The 24,619-nt window shown below is 37.1% G+C and overlaps 1 protein-coding gene across 2 annotated transcripts in view; it reads right to left on the bottom strand.

Annotated features, from left to right (window-relative positions):
- PREX2 (phosphatidylinositol-3,4,5-trisphosphate dependent Rac exchange factor 2) overlaps positions 1 to 24,619 on the bottom strand; it is a 187,571-nt gene that overhangs the window by 27,074 nt on the left and 135,878 nt on the right. For both annotated transcript variants that reach the window (XM_068932558.1, XM_068932559.1), the window contains 4 exons: positions 22,637 to 22,780; positions 17,574 to 17,688; positions 4,634 to 4,700; positions 2,387 to 2,577 (listed from right to left, as the gene is read on the bottom strand). In XM_068932558.1, the coding sequence (XP_068788659.1) occupies positions 2,387 to 2,577; positions 4,634 to 4,700; positions 17,574 to 17,688; positions 22,637 to 22,780 (517 nt within the window). The remainder of the gene's footprint in view (positions 1 to 2,386; positions 2,578 to 4,633; positions 4,701 to 17,573; positions 17,689 to 22,636; positions 22,781 to 24,619) is intronic.

Raw genomic sequence — 24,619 nt, forward strand, 5'->3', positions numbered from 1 at the left:
TGCATTTCTCTTTCCTGGAAGAACTATGTTAAAATGTCTCTGATAATGCTAACAGTTGATGTTTCTTGGAATGGATGGTAGCCAAAAAGGCAATATTAATGGACAAGTGAAATAGTGATATCTTATACAAAAGCTCAAATGGATTGCATTCAAAGACTGCAGGACTACAGTCATGCTTTTACAGAAGAGTGCTTTGCACATTTACTTTATGTAAATAGGCAATCTTGAATCCTTTAACATTCAGATAGAAACCCATACGTGACCCATCCATTTCCCATCACTCATAAAATAGTCTTGAAACCGAATGTGTTTGCTTTCTAACATTTTGTGGTTTTTAAATATACTTACTTAGACATTTAATAGGTTATACCTTGGAATTAGCCCTATAAATGAGCAAAAAGGCTCAGGAATAATTTATTCCATTCTAAGAACAGCTCATGTTTTTATGAAGCATGCTACCTCTTCTTTGGTCACCAAATAATTCTGAATAATTTGTGACCTCTGCATTGTGGGGTGATAGTTTATTGGAAATATTAAAGCTGATCTGACTTTTTTCCTAAAAAAAAAAGATTTCTGTTGCAAATATATTGGTAAATTTAGAATTTACTCTATGAAATCACTAGGAAATACAAAGTCCTTTTCAGCTTGCTATGGAAAGGCAGAATCAAGCCCGAAGTCTTTTCTCATCACATAAGAAATATAAACTTTGCTTACTTCAACACAGTAAAGTCTTCAGAAGGGTACTCATGAATAAGGAATTCCTTCTTAAAATCAGAAGTCTTTGAGGAAACAGTAATTAATATTCCTGACAGCAAGTCACTCTGAGTACTATTAACGATCTTTTTGATTCCTAAGAACTACTATTCCTTGTTTTGTGGGAATTACATAAGCCTGATTTTTTTCCCCTATATCTTGTTCGCTCCTTTTCAAACAACTTTTATAAGCAGTTTGGGAAACCAAGGCTGCTGCTTCTTATGTGAGCAGCAGAGTTAAAAATACTGCTTATAATTGTTTTTGTTGATCAGGAGTTTAGCAAGAGTTCCAAATCGGGAAGAAGTTTTCTCTGTATCATAGAAACTTCTTATGAACTGTTTTAAACCTAAAGAAAGAGCCAGAAAAAAAGCTGTATAGTTCATGGCTTTCTGAAAATGACAAATTCATGCTGATCCATGCTATACAGTATTTCTGTCTTCATCTAACACAGTGACTAGTGTTATATAACGCACTCTTTTGTGTATTATTGCCTAAAACAGAATACCATATACAATGTTATATACACTTGTATCAATGATGGAGAGTCATAAGTAGTCTGTTGCTATCTCTGCTAATAGAAATGGCAAACACTGTTGTTATATAATGTGATTGTGTTGGCTATACACAGAGCTTCTCTTGTTTTTCATGCCTTAAAATCTGCACTGAATCTACAGTGCATTGCTTTTCCAAAGCTCTTTTAAAGGTATTACTTAAACTTAAGAAAAGGCAAGGTTCATTTTAGCATAATGTACTGGTAACGAAGTCTGCCAAAATCCAAATTTGCCTAAGGTCAGAAACTAAGGAGCAAATTTTTAACACACTGCTACCTGTACTCTACAGTTTGGAATTCTTACAGAAACAGCAGTGTTTCAGCATCCCTCCCCCCCAATGGCAGTCTTTGCCTAATTGGTAAAAAGTACACAAAATTGTATCCTGCCCAACTGGAACATAAATATAATGCTATCTTTGATGAAAGTCATTAAATACTACAGAGCTCTTTAACTATGATAATGTCACTTAGGGGGGGGGGGGTGTGTGTGTCTGTGTGTGTGTGTCTGTGTGTGTGTGTGTGTATCTCTATTAAAACCACTTAGCGCTTACAACAATAAAGCTTAGTTGATTATAGCTCAGTTCATTTTCTGCTATTATATTAATCACATCAAGACTGTTCTACAGATAGAACTTCCAGTTATTGTATGCTACACCTGCAAAAATGCATAGCTCTTCTGTTTTGCTTTTTCCTTGAAACAAGTTCTATTAAGATGACCCCTAGCATATAGCAAATACAAATTTTAACATTTTTTTGTCTGTATTACAAGCTTAATATAGTATGTGCTATACACCTAGGAAATCTTCCTTTTTCCACTTTAGCAATTAGGGTTTCTGCCTTCTACTGACTTGAATGAGAAACAACCCATTACAACTGTACAAAACAAAATCATGCTGCTCATTTTTGTCAATCAAGGCAAATACAATTCTAGAATTTCATCACAAACCTTTTACGTGTATTAGACATTTACCCACATACACAGAAATGCATGTGACTTTCTATGAGTTTAAAACCAGTCTCCCAACTGAATTGCAATGACTGAATGGCTGATTGGAACAAAGGGAGAGAAATAAACTGTCATACCGGTGAACTCCACTGTTGCACATAATGATGTGACATGCTCCAAGCCTGTTACAGAGCTCCGAAGACACCGAGAGCAACCCAACTCCAGAAGCACTGCAAGCGGTGTACGCACAGGCAGCGGTGCGTTTGGATCGGATAAAGGACCCTATGAGTCGGTAAAGTTCATCCAAGCAATTGAGAGGTCTCATAAACTGCAAGATAGAGAAGAGAGAGAGATTTAAATATTTGCTACCAAAAGCACGTAAAACACTCTTTTAGGATAGTGAGAAGCAAATGCTTGGAGGGTTGTGATCTGCAGTCTTTACTGACGCAGATTAGAACAGCGAGGCTGGCTGAGAAAGCCCAAGCCAGATCCCATAATGTAAATACAAAGTATACAGTCTTCTCTGACATGACTTAGGAAATTTTTTTCTAGCTTTTAAATTATTACTATCATTGACTGTTTCATTCCCAGTCCTGCCTACAGAGGTGCTTTTCACTTCAATAAACTGAATAGGCCCATCAGTAAGTACTGTTTCCATGAATGGTACTTCCAAAGAAAGGAAGCCACAAAGAGACAACCCACAACTGTACGCACACGCAGGAGGGATGCCATGACTGGCTAATTGGCTTTCTGAGAAAATCAGCTTATAAGTAGGACAACAGTGACCTCTATGTATGCCAACGGCCAGTTTCTAATCCTGACTAACAACATGGAAAAAGAAAAGCAAACAGGAGTGACAAAAAATATACCACAAAACAAGAGCAGTTAACTCTGTGGCAGGACTCAAAACCACCTCAGCATAACTGCGCAGAGAATGAAATGATCCACCTACTTTCAGTAAGAAAGCACCTTCATGGGGAAGACTGCTCTCAGAAGAGCAACCTTCAAGAACAATCTAGCAATGAAAATCAGCATCTCATGGCGGTTTGTGCAAAAGAAAGGCTCACAACACACTTTTGCAGACCTCATAACTCCAAATTCCCTTTCTCTTTATTCTAGAGAGACTTAAAGATTCCAACAAAACTCTCTGTTACTCAAAGAATACATCTTTTGAAAGACAGAGTATCATTCTCTAAAGATAGTTTTAACTAATTGGAGAAATAGCAGCCTCACTTGCTCTTATGTTTTTCCTTCATCAGAAAGTGTGCAGGTCAAGTAAATCAATTATAACAATCATTTAAACCCGGGCACAAATAGACTTAAGTTGGTTTACCTCCTATTGATTTAGCTTGCATACATTTAAATTGATCTAAACTGGTGCCATTTACTGCTGCAGAGGTATGGAGAAAAGACCAAAAGTCAAAGCCACAAACTGAGATCAAGTGCTCGCTCTTAGCTCACTCCAGTTACAAAGAAAATGCATTAGATTAAACCACCATTAGTCATAGCATTCCCTGGTCAGATCTGGCTTATCAGATGCTTTTATCTTGCCCCTGATGTTTTCACTAAAATAGACAGGGAACGGGTTTGGGGAAAATGAGCACTTCACATATAGCTAAATTTCTCCTGCTGCACCTGTGAACACAGAAAATTAAGTTGCTGACTCTCTACAGATGGACCATGCAGTCCAGCACAGATCCAAGTAACAGGAACTACCAGTCTGTTAACACTCACGTTGGATTACACCAATGTAAAATTTTAGTCTGCCACAGGGCTCAGCTGTTGATCACTGTATTTGTCAAGCCACAGTACTTCAGCCACTTTGGCTCAGAAGTCAGTATAGGCAAGGCCCTAGGAACATCCTCTTTTCTTACTGGGCTGCAATGTGGACCTGAACTCTCCAACAAAGGGGATGTAATGTTAAATGAAGATTCATAGCCCTTGTGATCTCTCAGTCACAGAGGTTTAAAGACAGGGGAAGCCTAAACGAGGAGGTTCAGAAGGCAACCTTCTGAAGGGGATACTAGAGCATTTCTTTTTGAACAGTATTTCCAGTTTTCAGAACAAAAGATTTCTGCCTGCACCTGCTCCCACCTGCATGCTCCTGAGGCAACTGCATTGCTCTGACAACACAGTGGAAAGGGAAAGCTTCTCAGATAGAGTGATTCCCCCGTCTCGCATGTTGATACAGAACCACATGGCACCACATACCCATAAAACAGAGGTGGGACAAAATGCCATTAAGAGAGCTCCCCCTTTCCCTGTCCCCCACAGTTTTGAATAATTCAGCTTTTCAGTGGAATAAAGAAAGTCACAGGAAAGGATTACAATAACACAGTCTGGAAAATGAAAAGCTTAATTAGTCATTTAACATTTTTATTTACCTTATCTATATATGCTGCTTTAGATGTTGAATTTGGAGGCAGGTTCGACTTGTCCAAGTAGAATGCTCTGACATAAAAAACAAAATAAGGGAAAAAAACGTTAATTGTTTAAACTCCTGCGCAAAATGTATATAGGTGATTATTCTCAAACATCATGCTAAGATTGGAGATTTTTTTTTTAAATTTCATGATAAGACAGTATCAAAGAATAATATAAGGACAAATAGGCACTAACACTCTTTTAAAGGAACACGGAACTTTTTTTCTCATTCTGAAAACAAATTGTCCCTCTGCCATTTCACAGTCCAGAGCAATATTTTACTCCCTAGTTACCAGAAAAACAGATCTGAAAGTGATTTAGCAAAACTATGCATGAAAGGATTGTGGCAGCTGTCTTAACAGTGATTTTTGGAAACTTGGCAGGTAAATAGTGCCTGAATCTCATGCACTACATGCTTTTTATATCAGCATAACTGTAATAATATCAGAACAGCATCCCAAACATGGAGGACAGTACTGCCATAGAGGAAAAAGCTCACAGTATAAAAAGAAACAAAAAACCCAAAAACCCTGGCAGATATACATCATACAGACAAAATGGCATTGGTAGTGTGTTCACTCACGTACGCATGTGCAAACAAAAACAAACTGCCTTTCTATACAATTACCATGCACTTTTTTGAAAATCGTTTAGTGCCTCAAAGGAGAAGCTGAAGAAAAATATGATTTATCTGCACAATGCAAATGTAAGAGAGAAAATACACCTATTGTATCAGGCTTACCTATCTATAGCATACTAAAGCTCATCAGCCCATATTCACACACATTCTGTAACGTTTCGCTTAGCACTGAATACTACCATAAGGCGTTTGTATGGAACAGAAAAATGTGGCGTGCACCACATTAAAAGATAAAAGTTGGCTGGTTTCTACATGGCACAGAGGGGACTGAGCTTTGGTACAGAAGACTTCTGTTATCCTTCTCTCCTAAGACAGGAACAGTTCTCTTATATAAGACCAGAAGGAAAGTGCTTCTCTGACCACTGGTGTTAAGGTGCTAGCGAAGTGCAGAAGAGAAGCATGGAGCTCTTCTCCTGTCTCCCTCAGCTTATAAATTCTGGAGGATTATTTTTGGTTTTTACCTTATAAGCAAACTAATTGCTCGCCAAAGATGTGTTGTTATTAAACATTTGATAGGCAAAGGAAATACCTTACATATGTGTGTGATAAGATCACGAGATTCATGCTGGTGGTTGAAAAGCTCCTAAAACCAGCTGGGGCAGCTGGAAATAGGAAAAACTAGTAAGGTGCCCTGCCTGGATGAGGCATGCAGTCACGAAAGCACTGGTTCACGTAACATACATACAAGGATAAGAAGGCCCATCTTTTTCTCATGGCTTTATCCACATGAGTAGAGTTATTCACATGGTTACATACTTGTGGGGCAGGGGCACAGATGGCAAATTTGAATAGCCTTTTATTCTTTAATAACCTAGAACAACTATACTGGTAAAAAATTCAGCAGCCTTCAATTCTAGCAGATTTTGCTGCCTGTATTTTTGCGGTTTTGAAAGGCATCTCTCCTCAAATTTCAGGTTTGAATCAATTCCTTTAAAAGCACAGCAAAGCTAATCTAGTGCCATTATTCTATTAGGCCTGTTGTACTATCCAGAATGTACTCTGTGTCAAAGGAAGCTGGAAACTATCAGAAGAGAGAGAGATTCGCAGAGAAAATTACTTGTAAATCACTATGAATGGCCGTAGCACATAAAAGCTACCTCAGCAGCAACACACCGGCCTTCTTCTTTGTTAGCAAAGCTAAAGTCAAACGCACAACCCTCCCATCCACTGAACATTATCAGACTAAAAGCCTATACTGCTTTCTCTGCTGTGCCACAGGGAAATCTGCCTCATTCAGAGTCTGTTCAACACTCTTTGCACTATTATTTCAGCAAATTCAGCTGCATTAAATGAAACCAGAAACCAAATATAGAACAGTACACAACCAATGGAATACATGGAAAATAATGCACTCAGGGTACAAAATGAAGTAACGTGGACACTAGAAGGGACTACGCAATTATAGAAATTACTACATTAAGTCAATTACTCATTAACCTAAAGAACAAACAAAAAATCAACTATACACAACATTAATTTTAAATATCAAAATATTCTGTTACAAATGAAACTATTCCCCCACACACGATCAGATAACACTCCCAGATGTTTCTCAAGTGCTTTATTTTTATTGCGTTTCATAAAAACTGTCTTCAGTATTTCACTGCATATGACAAACTGTGGACAGCATATAAATTTCCAAAGCACTTCACTTAATTACTAAATGCTTGTTAAGGTCCTTAATCAAATTTTATAGGAAAAGTTAATGGCAATCTTGGCGTGGTGCCCAATTTGGACAACATTTTCTAATCCATTTGAAATGGACAAGAATGAAATCATAGTTCTTTGTCTGAAAATGTGATGCTGTTTTTGCTGCTAAAAGCTGCTCAGTTTCCCTCAGGTGTGGCAGAACAGCCTTTTTTTAAAAAAAAAAGAAAAGTGGAAAAACAATAGGCATCAAAACTAAAAGGGATTATTACGTTCCACTTTTTTAAGATGTTCCCTATGTAATAGTGTCAAATAATCAAACAAATATCTGAGGGAAAACTTACAGGGGAATGAGGTAACAAATATCTTAGGGTTCAAAAAGAAAAATCTATCACAAAATGAATGCTTTTTGAAGATGTTTTCCCACAACTTTTGTACAAAGGAAATGCAGAAGTGATGATACTTTGATCATAGCGAAGCATTTTACAGGGTACCCTACAAAATTGGTCTGCACATGCCAAAGCCTGATGAAAAACTGTAACAGTAGGAACTATCAAGGCTCCAAACCTGCAGAGAGATATTTGTAACTTCATACATGCATATAATTCAAACACAGCCAAGTTTCTAGTCTCATTCTCTGTTGTTCTAGGAAACCCACAAGTTTACCCTAGATGTTGATGGTATTTTCTTTGAAAAATGAGGTCAGTAATATAAGTGGTGGTGTGGGGAGAAGGGCAGATAACTGGATTACGGAATAAAATAAGGGTAAGTTGAGGCTTATAAAATGGTTTCTGTTCTAGAAAGGTTTTTGCTTTGCTGCTTTTATAGTGAAGAGGAATTAAGACTTCTTGTCTTCATCTCTATGGCATACTGAAGAAATTCATATTGTCTTCAAGAAAAGAATGAGAACATATTTGAATGCTACTTGATTTTCAGTCACTTGGTCATGTTATTCAAGATCATGTAGATTAGCAGGGTCAGTGCAGCAAAGGATACATCTGTACAGACGTACACAGACTCAAGAAATACTGGCTGGACTTCTCTAACTTTTCTTCAACTCTTAACTATAAAGCATATATTTATGACATAATTAGTATCTCTGTGTGCATACATATTTATATATAAAAATATACTTTTCTAAATTAATAAGAATTCTATGTTCTGCCATCCAGTCATTAACTCTGTGTGTGTGTGTGTGTGTGTGTGTGTGTGTGTGTGTGTGTAGAATATCTATATACATAAACACATATAGATATATAAATAACAGCTTCCAAATTCAGTTATTTCTGTAGTACAAAGTATTCATCACAGAAAAATATTTGATGTCAGAGCAAGCAAATGGAAAAGTCTGCATTACATGTTCTTTCCGGTAAACAGTAAGTCTAAATAAATGATAAATTGCCACGTATAATTACCTTCTAAGACCATGTTAAGTGATTTTAAATCAGTTACTTGAAACTATATGTTTAAAACCTACAACAGTTGACACTTTTAACAGTAGACAGTCTTTAAATTGATATTTACCACAACACAGTACTATTCCCACTAATTTTTCTGGTGCTTCTTCGATTATTTGCAGTATTTCTATTTCTCTACTCATGCCACAAGGCCAGAAGAAAAGAACTTAAATATTACTTCCCTATGTATATGCACCAGACAGGAATAGTCTTCACACGGACATAATACATTAAGATAATTCTGTCAGTAATATGCTGGTCTCAGGATATTATGTACTCCACAAAAATTTACACATATGAACAATCAGATGACATAGCACACAAGGACTTCCCACCTGCCATGTTATACATGACAGGGAAAATATGTACTTCAGCAAAAAGGGCGATGTAAGGAGGCTGTGGTCTCATCATAAAATAAGATTAGGAAAGTCAAGGGGATTCTAGCCCTAACATCTGTATGACAATGATACAGTCTTATGTACAACGTTATTAACGATTAGAGAAAAGTTTAATGCTAACAATAAAAAACTTTCACAACAGTATCACAATTTTAACTTCTCAAACAGCATATAGAGCAATATTCTGACCTTTCACAACTACTCTTACTTGTGCAATCTGATGTGCAGAACTGGAGATTTTAACACCATATGGCTCTAAATCTACCATGGGCAAGTTGCATTTCATGTGTAAGCAATGCAGTAAGCCCTTTCTGGCTTACTTCAGGCACACAAGGTGGCAAGTCGGCTTTTGGCAGTCTGTATTTTAAGTATAATAAACAGAATTGTGGAAGATAGTACAATCTATGAGGAGAAGGATGTGATTGTAAGGTGAGACCATATGGAAAAAGTCACAAGCAAAACACACACACAGAAAAGAGGAAAACAGTTAGGTTTAGTTGTGTCTAGAAAAACACACAAGAGGGAGGAAAAAGGTAAGAAAATTTCAAGAAATTGAATGCAAGGACTTTCTTGGCAACTGCCTCCTCTAGTGGAATGTACTGCGAGCCTAGCTGGGACGGAGACTTGCAACTCTGGAATTTGGCTCTACTAGAAGGGATGATTCGTCATGGTGCTCCTCATTCTCTTGGAAGCCTGCAGCACCTGGCTAAACTGCTGGTTTCCCAGCAGTTCAAAGCCTCTCCAGCCTCTGAAGATGGCACATGAGTAAGTCTGTGCTAGGGAGACTGCAGGTATCCAAGGCACAGACTAAGGATGATACCTGCCAAGTAACTCAGTTCTTTAACCCTCAGCCCACACATCACGGCCTTACTGCCAAACTTATGTGGTCTCACCTTTATAATACATACTTTTATACTAAATCCTATATACTATTTACACAAGCAGGGGGTCACAGAAACGTGAGGATAGAAAGTCATAGATGATAAACAAAAAAAAGGAAAAATAATACCTTTAGCTCTGTATAGCAATACCCACTTTTCATGTGCTACATTTTAATTCTTATTTTTCCAGAAATATGGAAGTGCTCCAGTAGTGGGAGCAGTATATTCCAGGAATATACTGCTCCCAGTAAGTGAAGTCTCCAGCATCTCTATTTACTTCCAAGATCACCTGAAACCATCCTATTCTATTAAGTGAAAGGGAAGAACTTGGGTCCTAGACCACATACAGCTGCCTTCCTGCTTCTCCCACCATTATCAGAACAGCAATACCCACACTGATTCCTTTAGTAATAACTAATTACTTCCACATTTGCCTTCCGGAGAGTAGATTTCCCCTTTTTGGCTCCTGTTATTCCAGACATATAATTCATTGTTAACAAGACAACATGCCAAATAGTCATTGGGTGGTCAGCATTTCTAGTTACTACAGGCTTGGACTGGATTCATATCAGTGACCACAAATGAAGGCTTTCAGCTGTAATCGCTTTGGATACATGTTCTCTGCATTTGGAAAAGAAAGAGAGAGAATAAACTAGGTGTTCACCTCAGTGAGCAAAGACTTAGAATAAGGGTCATTTTGAATTTTTTAGTATATTCTACAAGCTGCACAATTTTCAGTTTCAGAACATTATCTATAACAAACACTGATCATATTTTGTCAAAAATCTAAAGAACGATGAATTTACACTCACAGAAAGAGCATACCACTGGAAGAAAAAAATCCAAAGCTAAATTCAAGCCAGCTGGAGTTATCTTCTACACCAGCTAGACAAATTTAATTTATTTTGTCCAGCTTCTCTCTATTTTTTCTCTGGTCTTGCTTCACTTAGATGCAATGAATCTCAATTTCTTTTCTATCTAAAATGCTTCTCATTATGTTTGTCAGGAGATAAATCTAGCTATTATTTCCCTGTTATGTCCTTCAGAATGAATGCTTAATTTTGAATGTTTCCTTCATTAAGATCTTGCATTTAGAGAGAGTTCAGCTGTAAGTATCTACTTCATTTGGAACCACAACTTAAAAATCTAAAAAGCATCAGATTTCCTATTTATATAGCCATATATAAAGTATACAGTAAATTTGTGTTTGTAGCATTGCAGTCCAGTGCAACTGTTGCATTTTTTTAACACAAAGCAATGTATCAAATATCTGGTCTTAAAAAGGGAACTAGTTCTGCACCTACTTCATAAATATTCCACTGCACTGAAAAAAGAAATAGTTTCACAGAAAAAAATCCACTCTCTGAAAGTTAAAACGCTCCACAGATTACTGTTTTTTCAATTTGATGGCAATGACAAAAACCATTAAAGAGTAAACTGAAGTGGATAGGCATGAGGAAGGGAGGGAGGGAAGGGAGAGTAAGACTGAAATCACAGGACCGTAGCAGTACATGAACAAAGGGCATAAGCTTCTTAATCACATGAGTAATTTGGTTTGATAAAGCTTTCCACTGTAAACTCTGGGGGAAGAAATCTGCCAGATTTAAACTGGGTTTTAATCATTCATTACAGGGATTGATATATGGTCTGGCCCTTGTGATAATGCAGATATGGACTTGAAGACCTGTAAGTTTGTGCCGGAGAGAGATGACATCCTTCTTTCGTAGTATTAACGGGTTGTAGGTGGATGTGTCTTTTATGTCATCATTTTATACCAAAGTAACTATTAGAAAATTCAAGTTCAGTCTGAAGCCAAGAGTGCCATCGCATCTATTTTATGCCTTGACTAAATTATACAGGACAGGGAAAACATTAGCTTGCCAATAAGTCTACAGCTTGAGAAGCTCCTCTGTGTGTAACATGAGCGTGAATAAATAAAAGGAGGTTATATTCCTCAGATGGATCTTGTTACACGCTTGCATAAACTCCAGAGGCAGAAATATTTTCCTTTTCTCATGTTTAGAAAAAGTAAAAGAAATCAAAGAATAACAATATTAAAACCTCATGGAGGTATAACACGATACCCCTGACTAAAGGATTAAATTAAATTTGCCTTCGTGGCTACTTATGCCGTAAAATAGACACCGCAATCTTTAGATATAAGAACTGTTTGAAGTTACACTGTAAATGAAACACTTTTAAATGGCAAGTATTACATTCAGTGTAATTAGATGTTCAATGTAATGAGGGTAGTTAGCTAAATCATTTGTCATTAAATTCACTGATTATAATTGCTTCCTTAGAGTAACAGACTTTCATTTACCTCCTAAAAGAATATCAAAGAAAGCAACAACAGGAACAAAAAAAAAAAACCCTCTGGCCTTTTCCCTTTACTACTTGCTTTAATTTTAATTTTGTAACTGCTATAGAACAGGCCATAAAAGTACCTGCCAATAATTCTGGACATAGCTAACTTCAAAGAACAGTTGTAGAGGAAGAAGGCTAGAAGGAAGGAATTCTTTTTTTTCAAGCCTTGTTTTTTGATGCATAGACCAATTAATTGCTACACAGTGTTAATTAGCACCCATACCAGTGGTAGGAATGAGCAGCATTCTTCAGATGCCTTTCAAGCAGCATGGTCCTATCTTTTGAGTGAAAACCTGGGTCATCAGGTATAGTCAGGTATGTCAGGTATGTCACAAGAAAGTGCTCTGCTGGGGATAAAAGAAAAATTACAGGGAGCAGAGCTCTCCTAACCTTACCTTCACCTATTGCTTTGCTTACTTCCTCCTGAATCTTTCCAATCCAAAATATATCACTTGGAAATCAAGTTTTAAAGGTGTGTACATATCTAAACATGATTGTAGATGCTTAAGAGGCATTAAAAACGTCTAGTCATCTAATGGCCAGTGATTTCACTAATTTCTCATTGGCCAAAAACTAGAAAAATAAACGGTTTCAGAATGCAGATAGAACAACAATGTGCAATTTTAGGCACTTGAGTACTACCACAGTTTGCTCTTGGTGTCAGTGTGCAGTGGAGCATACTGCAGAGACCCTGAAGCTGGAAGTATACTTGGTATAACCACAGTACTGCATCCCACTAGATGACTTGTGCCCCAAACATCCTTTCTGTCCCAAGCTAACCAAGACACCTGCAGGAAAGTACATTGTAATATTTTTAGAATATAGTTAAGAGACACCCAACTTTTTCTCAGAAAGAGAATTTACAGATGGAAAAGACTAAGCTGATCTGTCTGATATAAAGTGTCAAATATTCATGGAGAAGGGAAGACTGGAAGAGCAAACATCCTTACTGTTGTAGATTGGAAGGCCTATCCTAAGCCATCAAGTCCAAATCTCTGGTATCTTGGACAAACACACATGAATTCTCATTCCTGCACTCAAAGTCCATTTCAAAAACTAGTTCCCTCTTCCTGAGAATCTAATCTAGAACCTGATTCCTCTGATGGTAAAAACTGTCTTCTCGTATCCAACATAAACTTTTATCTTAAAGTCACTACTTAGTCCTCAAATTGCCTGAGTTATGATCATTCAGCTAACCTGCCAGTCAAGGTCTGTCCCAGCTTGTAATAGACCTGCATTGTAACTAATACCTTTTGGTCTCAGTAGCAACCATAATTTTATTTCCATGCAACTTAGTTAATAACTAATAGCTCTTTTTTATATATGTTGAGCATGACACTGATGGCCACTTATGGATTAGGACAGGATGGGGGCAGGAGAGAGAGAACACTTACAGGCTGGACAGAAAAAGAAAGATCAGGAATAAAGAGACAGATCTGTGAAATGTCAGTATATGACATTCATCTGTGCCAATGCGTTTTTAGATGACATTAGCAAAAGACACAGCAAAAAAGGAGACTTCCACAGGAACTGGAGGCTATATAAGCTACTCGAAAGGATATGTTAAGAAGTGACAAAAACAGAAGAAAAAGTAAGATGACATTATCACAGAAATCATGGGGAAACAAGATTAAAAACCAAACCAAACCAAAAGCATGGTCACTTTTACCACAGATTCCTGACAGGCCAAGAAAGGAAGACAGCACTCTTCAGAGGAAGTCATTAAGCATTTTGTCTTGCACAAAATGAAGGCAGAAGATTTGTCAGAATGGATGCCACTACAGGGAACCCCATCAAATAAGTATGAAGAGTGGACTTCAGGAGTTCAGAGACGAAAGACAAAGGAGAATCAGGATGATATCTGGAAAAGTAAGAGGTCTTATTTGAACGGAAAGAAGCCTTTTTGAACTGTGAGAAGGGAGAAAGATGAAGAAAAGCGAGAGGCAGGAATGGAGTCCTTTAACATCAACCTCTGCGCTAGTCAAACCCACAGGTTCTGTGTTTTTCTTCTAAATTAGAAGACAACTGCTGAGCTATCAAACACACAGTAATAAAGATGTTTAAAATCTTTGCTGACTTAATTATTTTCTCTTGATTGTGCTGCATGTTTCTCACTAGCAAACAATTTGATCAGGCTAAATTTACATTGCTGGCAACTATCACCACCAGCCCAACTTGCAAACAGAATTTGAGTGTAAAATCTATTTTCCTTGTGAGTGCTGGAGAAATAGAAGTGGTGAAGCCTGGTTAACTATAAAAATAAGTGCAATTTGGCTGATTGTGAAAAAGAAATCCAGTACCATTAAGAATAACTGTGGGCCAGATATCGAAGCTTCTTCAGTAGTTTTACAAACTTCATAATCTAGTTTACCCTTGAAGTAACATCTTTATTCAGATAAAGGATTTCCTATATGTTGCTGGCGGGGGAACGTGGTGTGTTCCTCAGGAACAAAAAAACCTCAAATCCTTAGCTGGGCTTAGAATAAAAGTTCCCTCATACCATTGACCAGATTCAAATAGCTAGTGTTAAGTCAAATACAGAAGATGGAGAGAGGTTCTCTACATTCCATATAGCATCAAATTCTGGAACTGCTTTCAAACCGCCTTTCAGGCTTCCTCACAAAAATGATAATCTTACCATTTATATTTCATTACTGATGTACTATTTGCAAAAGCTCCAAAAGAAGAACCATAAAAAAATAAAACTTTTATGACCGCTCAAATCAGTGTCAAAGAGGACAATTTTGCACCTGGAAGTATTATTATATCACTTCTGATATTATGGAAAAGCTGGTCACAGTTCCACAGTTATTATGACTGAATTCTGCAATAAAAGCAAGGATTCCGCTTCTTGACTTTACAAGCTGATGGATAAAAGTTATCCTTCCTGGAATCCACTAAAAATTTACAAATATATCTCATAACCCACCCAAATAAATAATCTGTAAATGAATTAAGGCATATATCAGTATCAGACTTTGTCATCCAAAAGAAATCACACTCTTCAAAAATGTTCTGTATACTCAACAGTCTCTAGAAAGACTTTACCACAAGAAATTAAGAGGTAGCTAAGCAAAAATACTAGTGATTTTTAAATTTTATTGTCCTGATTGTCCACATCAAAGTCAGGCCAACACCTCTGTTTTTAAGTGGGATAGAACCAAAATGGTATCATCTGTTTCACATAGTAGAGTTTTATTATTTAAATGTGCCCATAATATAAGAGAAGCTGGACTTGCATCAAGAGTTCTCATCAATGGATGACTTAGCTGCAGTGTCACAGGCAACCAATGGTTTTATTCCCACTTGTCCCTATTCTCTTCTCCTACTGGGCCTACTTCCTCAGTGTTTGCTCCCTTCAAAGCTGTCTTCTACTACTGTAGCAATGAAGCAAATGCAAGATGGTCATCAGATGATCATATCAGCAGCATGCAATGTATTCCTTGTCTACACAGAAAGGATGGTTTATGGACTGTCTCTTGACTGACTTTTGTTACTAATTAGATGGTTCATCATAGAAGATTTCTTCTATGTGAAGAGTTAAAGATAGGATTACTGCACTTGAGTTCTTCTGAGCACGTTTCCAGGGAATAATTGATTTCACTTTTTTCTTTGGAACAATTACCCAAACGTTAATAGCTTTTGCTGCAGTAGTTACCTTGTTAGATTCTTCAGCCAAACACGTACACAGGCTAGCGACTGGCAAAACAACAATGAAGCATCTGCTTTTCTGTTTGTCCTCTTCTCGTCACATTATGTCAGATAAGTTAGTCATTCCTACATGTTCTCATCAGACATTAGGAGGCTGGAAGAATCCACAATTTTCCTACTGTTGTGACTGGACTGAGCTACAATGAGCAATATCTACACATGGTAAATTTTGGTGAATATAAACTTTTTCTTAGTGTCTTCTTGCAAAACTAGGTCTTGGAGATCATTAACTTATCAGAGCTCTAAGTCCCAATGCTGTTAAGAGTGCTGTATATCATTACAGCCACAGCATGAAGGACCTAATCAGACTGCGCACACTCTAAGCAAGGTCAGTGAACATTCGAACATAAAGTTAAGAAAAATTTGGGGATTTTAAAATCAGGCCTACTCATTGAAAAAACAGCACAACAAAGTCTTGTCTTGTCCAACTGATAGAAATCTCCCAACAGTAGCTGAGCTCATCTAGGCCAAATACTGCAGTGACAAAAGCTTTCTGTACAACTGATTCATCACACAAGTCTTCTCAAATAAATACTCACAAGGAACTTTTTTCCAAATGGAAAGTATTATTAAAAAAGTGTAAGGCAGACAGAGTAAATAAATACGACATTTATGACTAGGATAGAAGTGCACTGACACAAACGTAAACAGAAAGAAAGGAAATATACAGTATCCACCGAAGATAACTAGCTTTAAAATTGCTTTTGTTATAATATTGCTTAGATTAAAACAGAATTTAAGTCCGCTGTTTTGATAAAACACTAGAGAAATATATTTTTGCAAGACCTATGCAAAAAATTTCTGAAGACAGAAGTGGGCCAGTGGTTGGCAAATAGGTGAAGGAATCGGAAAAAGGATACTGAAACTTTCCACTTATCTGCTTGAACCCACTAAAATGTGCTTGCAAGAGATGACTGAACGTCCTTCTTTCTCCTCTTTCCCTTTCTTCACTGTCTTTCATCTCTTTTTTTTCATCTGTTCTCTGTTCTGCTGTTAAGATCTTCCTAGAACTTGTAGTGAAATTTGTCATGGGTGTTTTCATCAGATTCAAGAATAAAAAAAAGTGAACAGATGTGATTTTACTGCAGTCTTTTGCGCATTTTTCTTCAACTTACGTGCAAGCAAGCGTACTCAAAAAGGTGCTTTCCATAGACATACTGAGATGCAAGAGCGGTCTGTGATCACATCTTTATTATTTTACTTTGTATCTAGTAGACTATTTTGTATACTAGAAGTTCTGTCTTTACGCGCAACTCCTTAATGACACATTCACTAAAATACAGAGCTGCATAATCTTCACATATACTGAGAAGTATATGCTGTGTAATCCATATCTGAAGCTAATGCAAGTACCAGATATATTTTTACTACCATTACTATTGAAAAAAGATGCTCAGCTTCTATGAAAATAGCAACATTTTTAATATCCTATTCTGTAGGAATTAAATAAATATGACCTGCACAATCAGATCGGATGTTTAGCGATTCTGATATTCTGTTTGCGATCAAGTAGACATTTCCTCTTCTGTATGCATTAGTAAAACAACCCTGAGGCTGCTAAGCTACAGTTTTAATGGGAAAACAATTTAGGAAAGATTATTATTTTACTTTCTTTACAATGTAATTTAACAGTTCAGAAGTAAGAAAAGCCAGAACGATGAGCCTTGGATCTTATTCAGCTACGCACCAAAGAACAATTACCGTCCAACGCAGTTCCGTTTAAAGATACATGTCAGAGAAATTGCATCAAAAAGCAGACCTCAGTAAGGTAAACTCAGGAACGTTGGTTTATTACCCACCTTAGTTTCTGGTTATACTGCTTGACTTTTTCTAGTGAGGCTGCATTAATCTGAGCTTGAAACTCTTCTACTGAGACACTGTCTCTGTAATAATATCCTTCCATGCTCTCCAGTGCTGTGAAAAGAAAGAGAAAAAGAGAAGAATCAGTATTAAATATTTAGTATTAGCTTTTTTGTAGCTTTGTTCACAGCCTAACAAATTACTTTTTAACCTTGAGGCTCTGACCCCACTGTGGATTGCTGAGCTGCTTCTGTATGTCATCAAATTCATATAGATCTTTCTTTAAGATTGCATTTATAAGAAAAATCTTATTTCTTGCCCTGTGGAAAATATAAAGGAAGAGCTAGTGTCAGTTCTATGGCTTTAATTAAAGTACTTCTGCCCGGTGAATGCAAATGTGGCTTTTAGTTTTGATATAACCCTGGAAAAATTCAGTAAAATGAACCGGGGTAGAGGAAAGAAAGGATTAATATACCAGCTATTTTCACAGACAGAGACGTGACAACTTCTAATGAAGCCTGATTTGGGGAGATGTGGAGCACTTGAACCTCTAGTTATTTCCACCGATAATCTGAATAGCTTAATACTTCTCTGGATCAAGTAAAGCAAAATGAAAAAACTAGCATACTACTTTTAAATGCCTTATAAGTTCCTTTTCAGGGATCAGACACATTTCTAGAGTTAAATATTCAACCTTGTCTGCCTTTGTTGCATTTATTTTACCAAAGGAAGGACGAATATTACTACAGGAAGTCAGGAACTAAACAAAGACTCCCATTAAAGGTCATTGTTCTTCTCATAAAATCACCTTCACAGAAATCAAAAGAAGGAAAAAATGAATATACAACCCTTCCATTTTAGCATGCTCTTCCCAGTAATAGTTTTCAAAAAAAAAAAAAACCCTTAAACTTAAAACTTATTAATAATTATAATAATTAAACTTAAACTTAATTGAGATACTGAAAGGTGCTGAACCTTTTTTTTACCTAAGTCACATCAAGTCTTTGAAAGACCTCAGAAAAATTTGGACCTCAAATATCAAGATCTTAACATATTCAGAACTTGTTAAGAGATTAACCTTATTATAAGTTGGAAACAGGATGTTAGTGAAACAGTTTTTTTCAAGGAGGAGCAAAAAGATTTTAAAATTAGGAATATTGACACTTAATATATACACATGCTAAGAATTTATCACCCTATCAGAAAATACAAGCTATAAGCAGAGTTCTGAAACATGCTGCGGTCTTACACCTTCAGCTGCACATAGAATATTAATTCTGCTTGTACTGCTTAATATGACCAGTTAATAAATAATTCATTGGTTGTGAAAGAATATGCAAATTGCACTTCCCTTCTGTGCTTTCAAAGTTTGTAATTCTGTTTCTGTACAAAAACCATTAAATTTCAATGGTCAGATTTGCTTCCTAACTTCCTTGGTGCTAAGCCACACCAGAGGGCCCACATAGGAATCCACTGGACTCCATTTATAATACCATGTTAGCACAAACACACAGTTGATTGTGCTTGATTGTCGTAGTGCTTGTTTTGCTGGCATAAATCCAGGGTTATCCAGTGAGATCACTCCCAAACAGCACACTGGATCATCTGTGGGGAATGACTGGAGCACACAGTTCTGCCTCCACAGGCACAATGGGGTCACAGAGCCCTTGCTTGTGGGCCCTAGCATAGTATCCCAAAACGTGGTTTGGCTCTCCCCTTTTTTGAAGGGTATAATGTATTTCTGCCCTACATACTGAAGAGCACTTTCGTAAGGAAAACTTTAATACAAACTGAAACATGTCTTCCACATTATTTTTGAAACCAAGTTAGGATGTTACAGGCCAGATGTGCTGACAACTGGATGTGGAAAAAAAACGGAAGGATGAGCAGAGTACTAGCTGGTGAGACATGTTCTACCTAGAGACTTGTTACAAGCAGAATACCACAGGGATCTATATGGGGTCATGTACTGCTCAATATCTTTATCAGTGACCTGGACAAGGTAACAGAGTGCACTCTTTGCCAAGTTTGCAGCTCACACCAAATTTGGGGAAGCAGTGGATACACTCAAGAGCAGGGCCATCATTCAGAGGGACCTAGACAAGCTGGAGGAATGGCCTGATAGGAGCATTATGAAACTCAACAAGGACAAATGCCAAGTCCTGCACCCGGGAAGGAAGAACCCCTGGTATCAGTACAGGCTGAGGATGGACTGTCTGGGGAGCAGCTCTGCTGAAAAGGACCTGGGGGTCATGTTATACACTGAGTTGAACATGAGCTTGCAGTGGCAGTGCGACCTGGCAGCCAAGAAGGCCAACAGCATCCTGGGCTGTATCAGCAGCAGCATAGCCACAGCCGGTAGACTGAGGGAAGTGATTATTCCCCTTCGCTTAGCACTTGTTAGACAACATCTAGAATACCGGATCCAGTTTGGGGCCCCACAGTAGAAGAAAGATGTTGATCAGCTGGAACAAGTTTAGTAAAAAGAGACCAAGATGATCAGGGACAGGAGCATGCGCCCTATGAGGAAAGGCTGACGGATCTGGGCTTGGAGAAAAGATAGCTTTGGGAGAACCTAATAGCCACTTGCCAGTACCTATCAGGAGATCAAGACAGAGCCAGCCTGGCAATGGTAAATGGTGGCAGGGCAAGAGACAATGGACATAAATTGGAACAAGAGGCTCTCCAATTGGATATAATGAGAAAGGTTTTTCACTATGAGGACAGTTAAGTAAAGGAACTGGTATCCCCAGAGGTTGTACAGTCTCTACCCTTGTGGGTTTTCAAGATCCGACTGGACAAAGCCCTGAGTAACCTGGTTTGATCTCAAAGATGACCCTGCTTTGAGCAGGAGGTTGGACTAGAGACCTCCTGAGGTTCCTCTCAATCCAAATTATTCTATGATACTATGAAAAATTGAAAAATAAAAAACATATATGGATTCATAAAGAAGGTAAATAGCAACTTTAAATACACGGAATTTTAATTATAAATGATATACTTTTAAATTACATTTATTTATGTATTTATTCTAATGTAGGAAAAACAGAAGTATGAATGCCAATAGCAACATCTCGACATTCTAAGGCCCTGATCCTGCAAATGAGTGTCCTTTTGAATGTATACCTTTAAACATATGGTTATACAAATCTGGTTGTACAAGTGGAAGAATGTATAAGATATATAGGTAAAGATTTAGGTAACGATTTCAAAACTTTAAAAAATGTCTACAATTCCAATCCTGCATATACATATACACGTGTTTAATTTTAGGCACGGGGTTACTGAGAGCATGACAGCATGAGTATACTGTAGGATCACCTGTAAAAGACAATAGGTTACACAGAACAGAGCATCACAGAAATATAAGCAGTAGCAGTAGACCTGCACTGACTTGTGGCTTTGACAAACTACTCAAAAAATATGAACTTCTAAATCTTCCATTTGAAAACATCATAAACCATTGTATTTTCAGGCAGGAAACAGCTTAGCTCTGCCAAACTTGGAAAGCAAGGAGTCAACTCAGAGGAATGGTAGCACTTACAGAAGATTTCTCTCTTCAGAACTAATAAATTTCAGGTAAAGATGGGGATCTACTGAGTTAGTTTGATGGCACCTCATCCAAATCTTGGAGGAATGAAGTATAAGCTAGAGTATCAACTCACTCATTAAAAAGGAAAAAAAAGAAAAGAATGAAATTAAATACTAGGATTTCAACTTTTTATCCAGGACTTCTTATTCTTGGGGTCTAATGGATTATTTTTAAGAGGGATCCTTGAAAAGTAAAGAAATTTGATATGATAAAGCAAGAAGATAAAGAACTTTTAAATTGCTGAAAATTATTAAACAGAAGCGACTTTAATCTTTGCCCTTTCCTTTACCTCACTACAGAGATGCTCATCCTAAGAGTGAAACATTTTGGGCCTCAGGAAACAGCAGCAAGGAAAAACAAATTCTGCAAAATAAACTCTAAAGCACACTGAATCCTCCCCACCTCCCCAAGAGAATCTAAACAATGAGTGCTTCAAGATTTCATTTGAATCAAGCTATTTTCTGTTCTTTTTCATGTGCCTTTATTGTTGTCTTCTCTATGGAAATATGTCTGCTGTTCAGTGCTCTCATTTTCCCCTATGGCTGAACTCAATCTATTCAAAAGAAAAATCTATTGCAGTCTGTCTTTATTAGCGTATTTAAACTCAGGCTTTAGACATTTTATTTTAAAAATTTATGTGTTTTAAGTTATGCTATTTCTTCATGTATTTTTTTTTCCTCACTCTTTCCTTTTATATCTGCTTACATAGCATAGATCAAACTCTCCTCAAAATCTTCATTTTTATGTCTGACTTCTGCCTATTCCACATAGACACTGGAAACTTACTTCAAGATACTGAGTACTGTCAGCTCCCTCTGAAATCAAAGGCGGCTCAAGGCAATCTGCACCTTGCAGGACACATTCACCATTTCAGTGAATCAAACTCCATGTTCCTGATGACTATAATGACACTGCAGCTAATGCAGGCTGCCTGCAATTTATGAACAGTCTGAGCATCAGTGCCATTCATCACTTCAGTAATGTTTGCAGTGTCATAACTACAAAAGCCTGAAAAAGTTATCTCCATAACATTTTAAAGAGACAGAATTCCCAGTCCTTATATTTGAAGTAACTGGAAAAGGGGTAAAGGGATAGAGGAGGAGTTAATACTGTATTATTTGGAAAGCAAAATACCTTTAAAAGTGAGTTTCAAGGACTGACAACTGTCCACTAACATGCACACAGAACAAAATAATAATGATGAAGAACATTCATTCTTTGCTGTTAGGATCATATAACAAGTACAAACTTAGAAATATATACCTCTTATCTCTATTTTTCATTAAAATAAATCTGTATTTCTTAAATTCCCATTTTAATTCAAAATTGGTATTAGAAATCCAAATTAAACAATATATTTCAATATGAGCACTATGCCCTTAAAGATAAGAAGAAATTAATCAGAGTAAGTACTAAGGTTCTAGTGAGATTTAAGTGTTATTTGAAAGAATTGGAAAAAAATCAGGTTACCTTGTGAAAAAAGTACTGGGTGAATTTTAAATCCTCCTCCATTCTTTAGCCTTTGCGGAAGCTGTTCAAAATGGTAAGTATCAAGGTAAAAGTAAATCTTCAGGGTTTGCCGGCTTCCTTCTGCTTGGTATGTGATCGGAACATCTAAGAATATAGTACATATTAAAATTTCATTAAAAACAATGCCATTTCCTTTTCCAGAAACTGTTACACCTAAAATTCACGTGGTCAGATTAACACAGATACCATGCAAACACTGCAGGCATAAAGCTAATATATTCACTATTTTACATTACACTTGGTGCTACTGTGGTCACTTCTGCCATATCCATTTTCAGAGAGAAGAAAAACAGCATAAAGCACCGACTGCTGCAAAAATACTAAGCAATGTATGCTGGCAATGTCCCAATTTTATTTCCCAGTGAAACAGAGGAAACTTCTATGTACAGTGCACGGTTTCAAACCACAGGGAGGGAAGCTTCATATGCCTTCCTCATGTGCATAATGTATAAGGTCAGTGTGATATATACTACCGTCTTCTCCACACAGTAAATATCTCTTCACATTTGGCTGGCACAGGGCATAAATAAATATACAGTAGCTACCAGCATTTATTATTAAAATTGGGACTCAATTCAGAAAACAAATGTATTGTGATAGGATATATATAAAATCATAAGAGCACAGTTCATTACACTTTGACAGGCTAAATACCATAATACATCAATTGGCTTAGAGTCCAGTGCAACTTGCAGTATCACTTTGCAATTACAGTGATTCCCCAGCATACATTTTGTATATTATGCAAGGTGACTAATATGTAATGACAATTAGTAAAAATTGATGAAAATATTCTGCTTAGATAAATCTCTTAGAGGAAAAGAACCAATCTAATTCAATTTAAGCTTTGTGTGTATTTTTTCTTTAAGTATCTTTTATATAAATAAGTCTCGGAGTCAAAAGCAGTTACAATAAAATCCAGTGATTTGTATTAATAGTATTTTATGCAGTTTTTACACTGTGTGCACGAATTATTTTGCATCTAAAAAGAAATTATGTCAAAGGAATATTTTCCACATATTTTTGCTTATATTGATCATATAAAACCATAAATGGGAAAACCAAATTTGGTAGTGAAAGCTGCTCATCTCCTGGAGCCACACAGTTGGGACGATTGTGGCGGCAGCTCTTAAACTAGAGGAGAAACAGAGTTTACTGCAATTCTAGCATACGTGGGATTTTCATTTATCTCTGTTTTAACACAGACACTTCAGTTGGGAGGTACAGCAATTTGAACAGTTTGTAACACAGGCATATAATTAGCTCTCCATTAGGAAACCCTCCCAAAACTCCAGTTCAGTATTGTTACCTGCTTGGCAGGGCTTCTTTTTAAAATGAAAATACTTAAAATGAACAGAGACCTTACTTGACCTACATATGAGTAAAAATGATCTTATATAGGCCAGTTCCTACCTCACTACCAGCCCTGCAGTTACCACCCTGCTAGCACGCTAAGGGTAGGGCACGCTACTGAATTCTTAGGAGTACAGGCAACTCTCACTGGTAGTTTTGTGGAGGAGATTTTTTTATTCCAGTTTTACTTATTGCAGAAGTTCTCTCACGTGTGGTCTCAGTCCAGCAAGGGAATTGTTTTATAAAAGTTTGATGTTAATCAGCCACGCTTTCTTCCCTTCCCAGGGGAGCTATAAGACTTCGGAAAAAATGTGGGGCTTCTTGCTCACTATACAAAATTCACTGCAGGAAAATCTTCACTGGCCAAAAACACCTAAAAAAGGAGTGGCTGAAAATGAGTGAAGGGTATGAAAACCAGACCGAAAGCAGTCCCTTCCTGAGAAAAGCACTAGGAGGAATGCTTCAACATGTCTCTGATTGTCTCCACCACTAAGTCTCGGAGAAAACAGGTTGCACAATTTAAAGCTATCCTAATAGCATTTCCCTCTTTCTAAACTCTTCCAAGAACTT

This window comes from Struthio camelus, chromosome 2 (assembly GCF_040807025.1).
Source record: "Struthio camelus isolate bStrCam1 chromosome 2, bStrCam1.hap1, whole genome shotgun sequence".
NCBI lineage: Eukaryota > Metazoa > Chordata > Aves > Struthioniformes > Struthionidae > Struthio > Struthio camelus.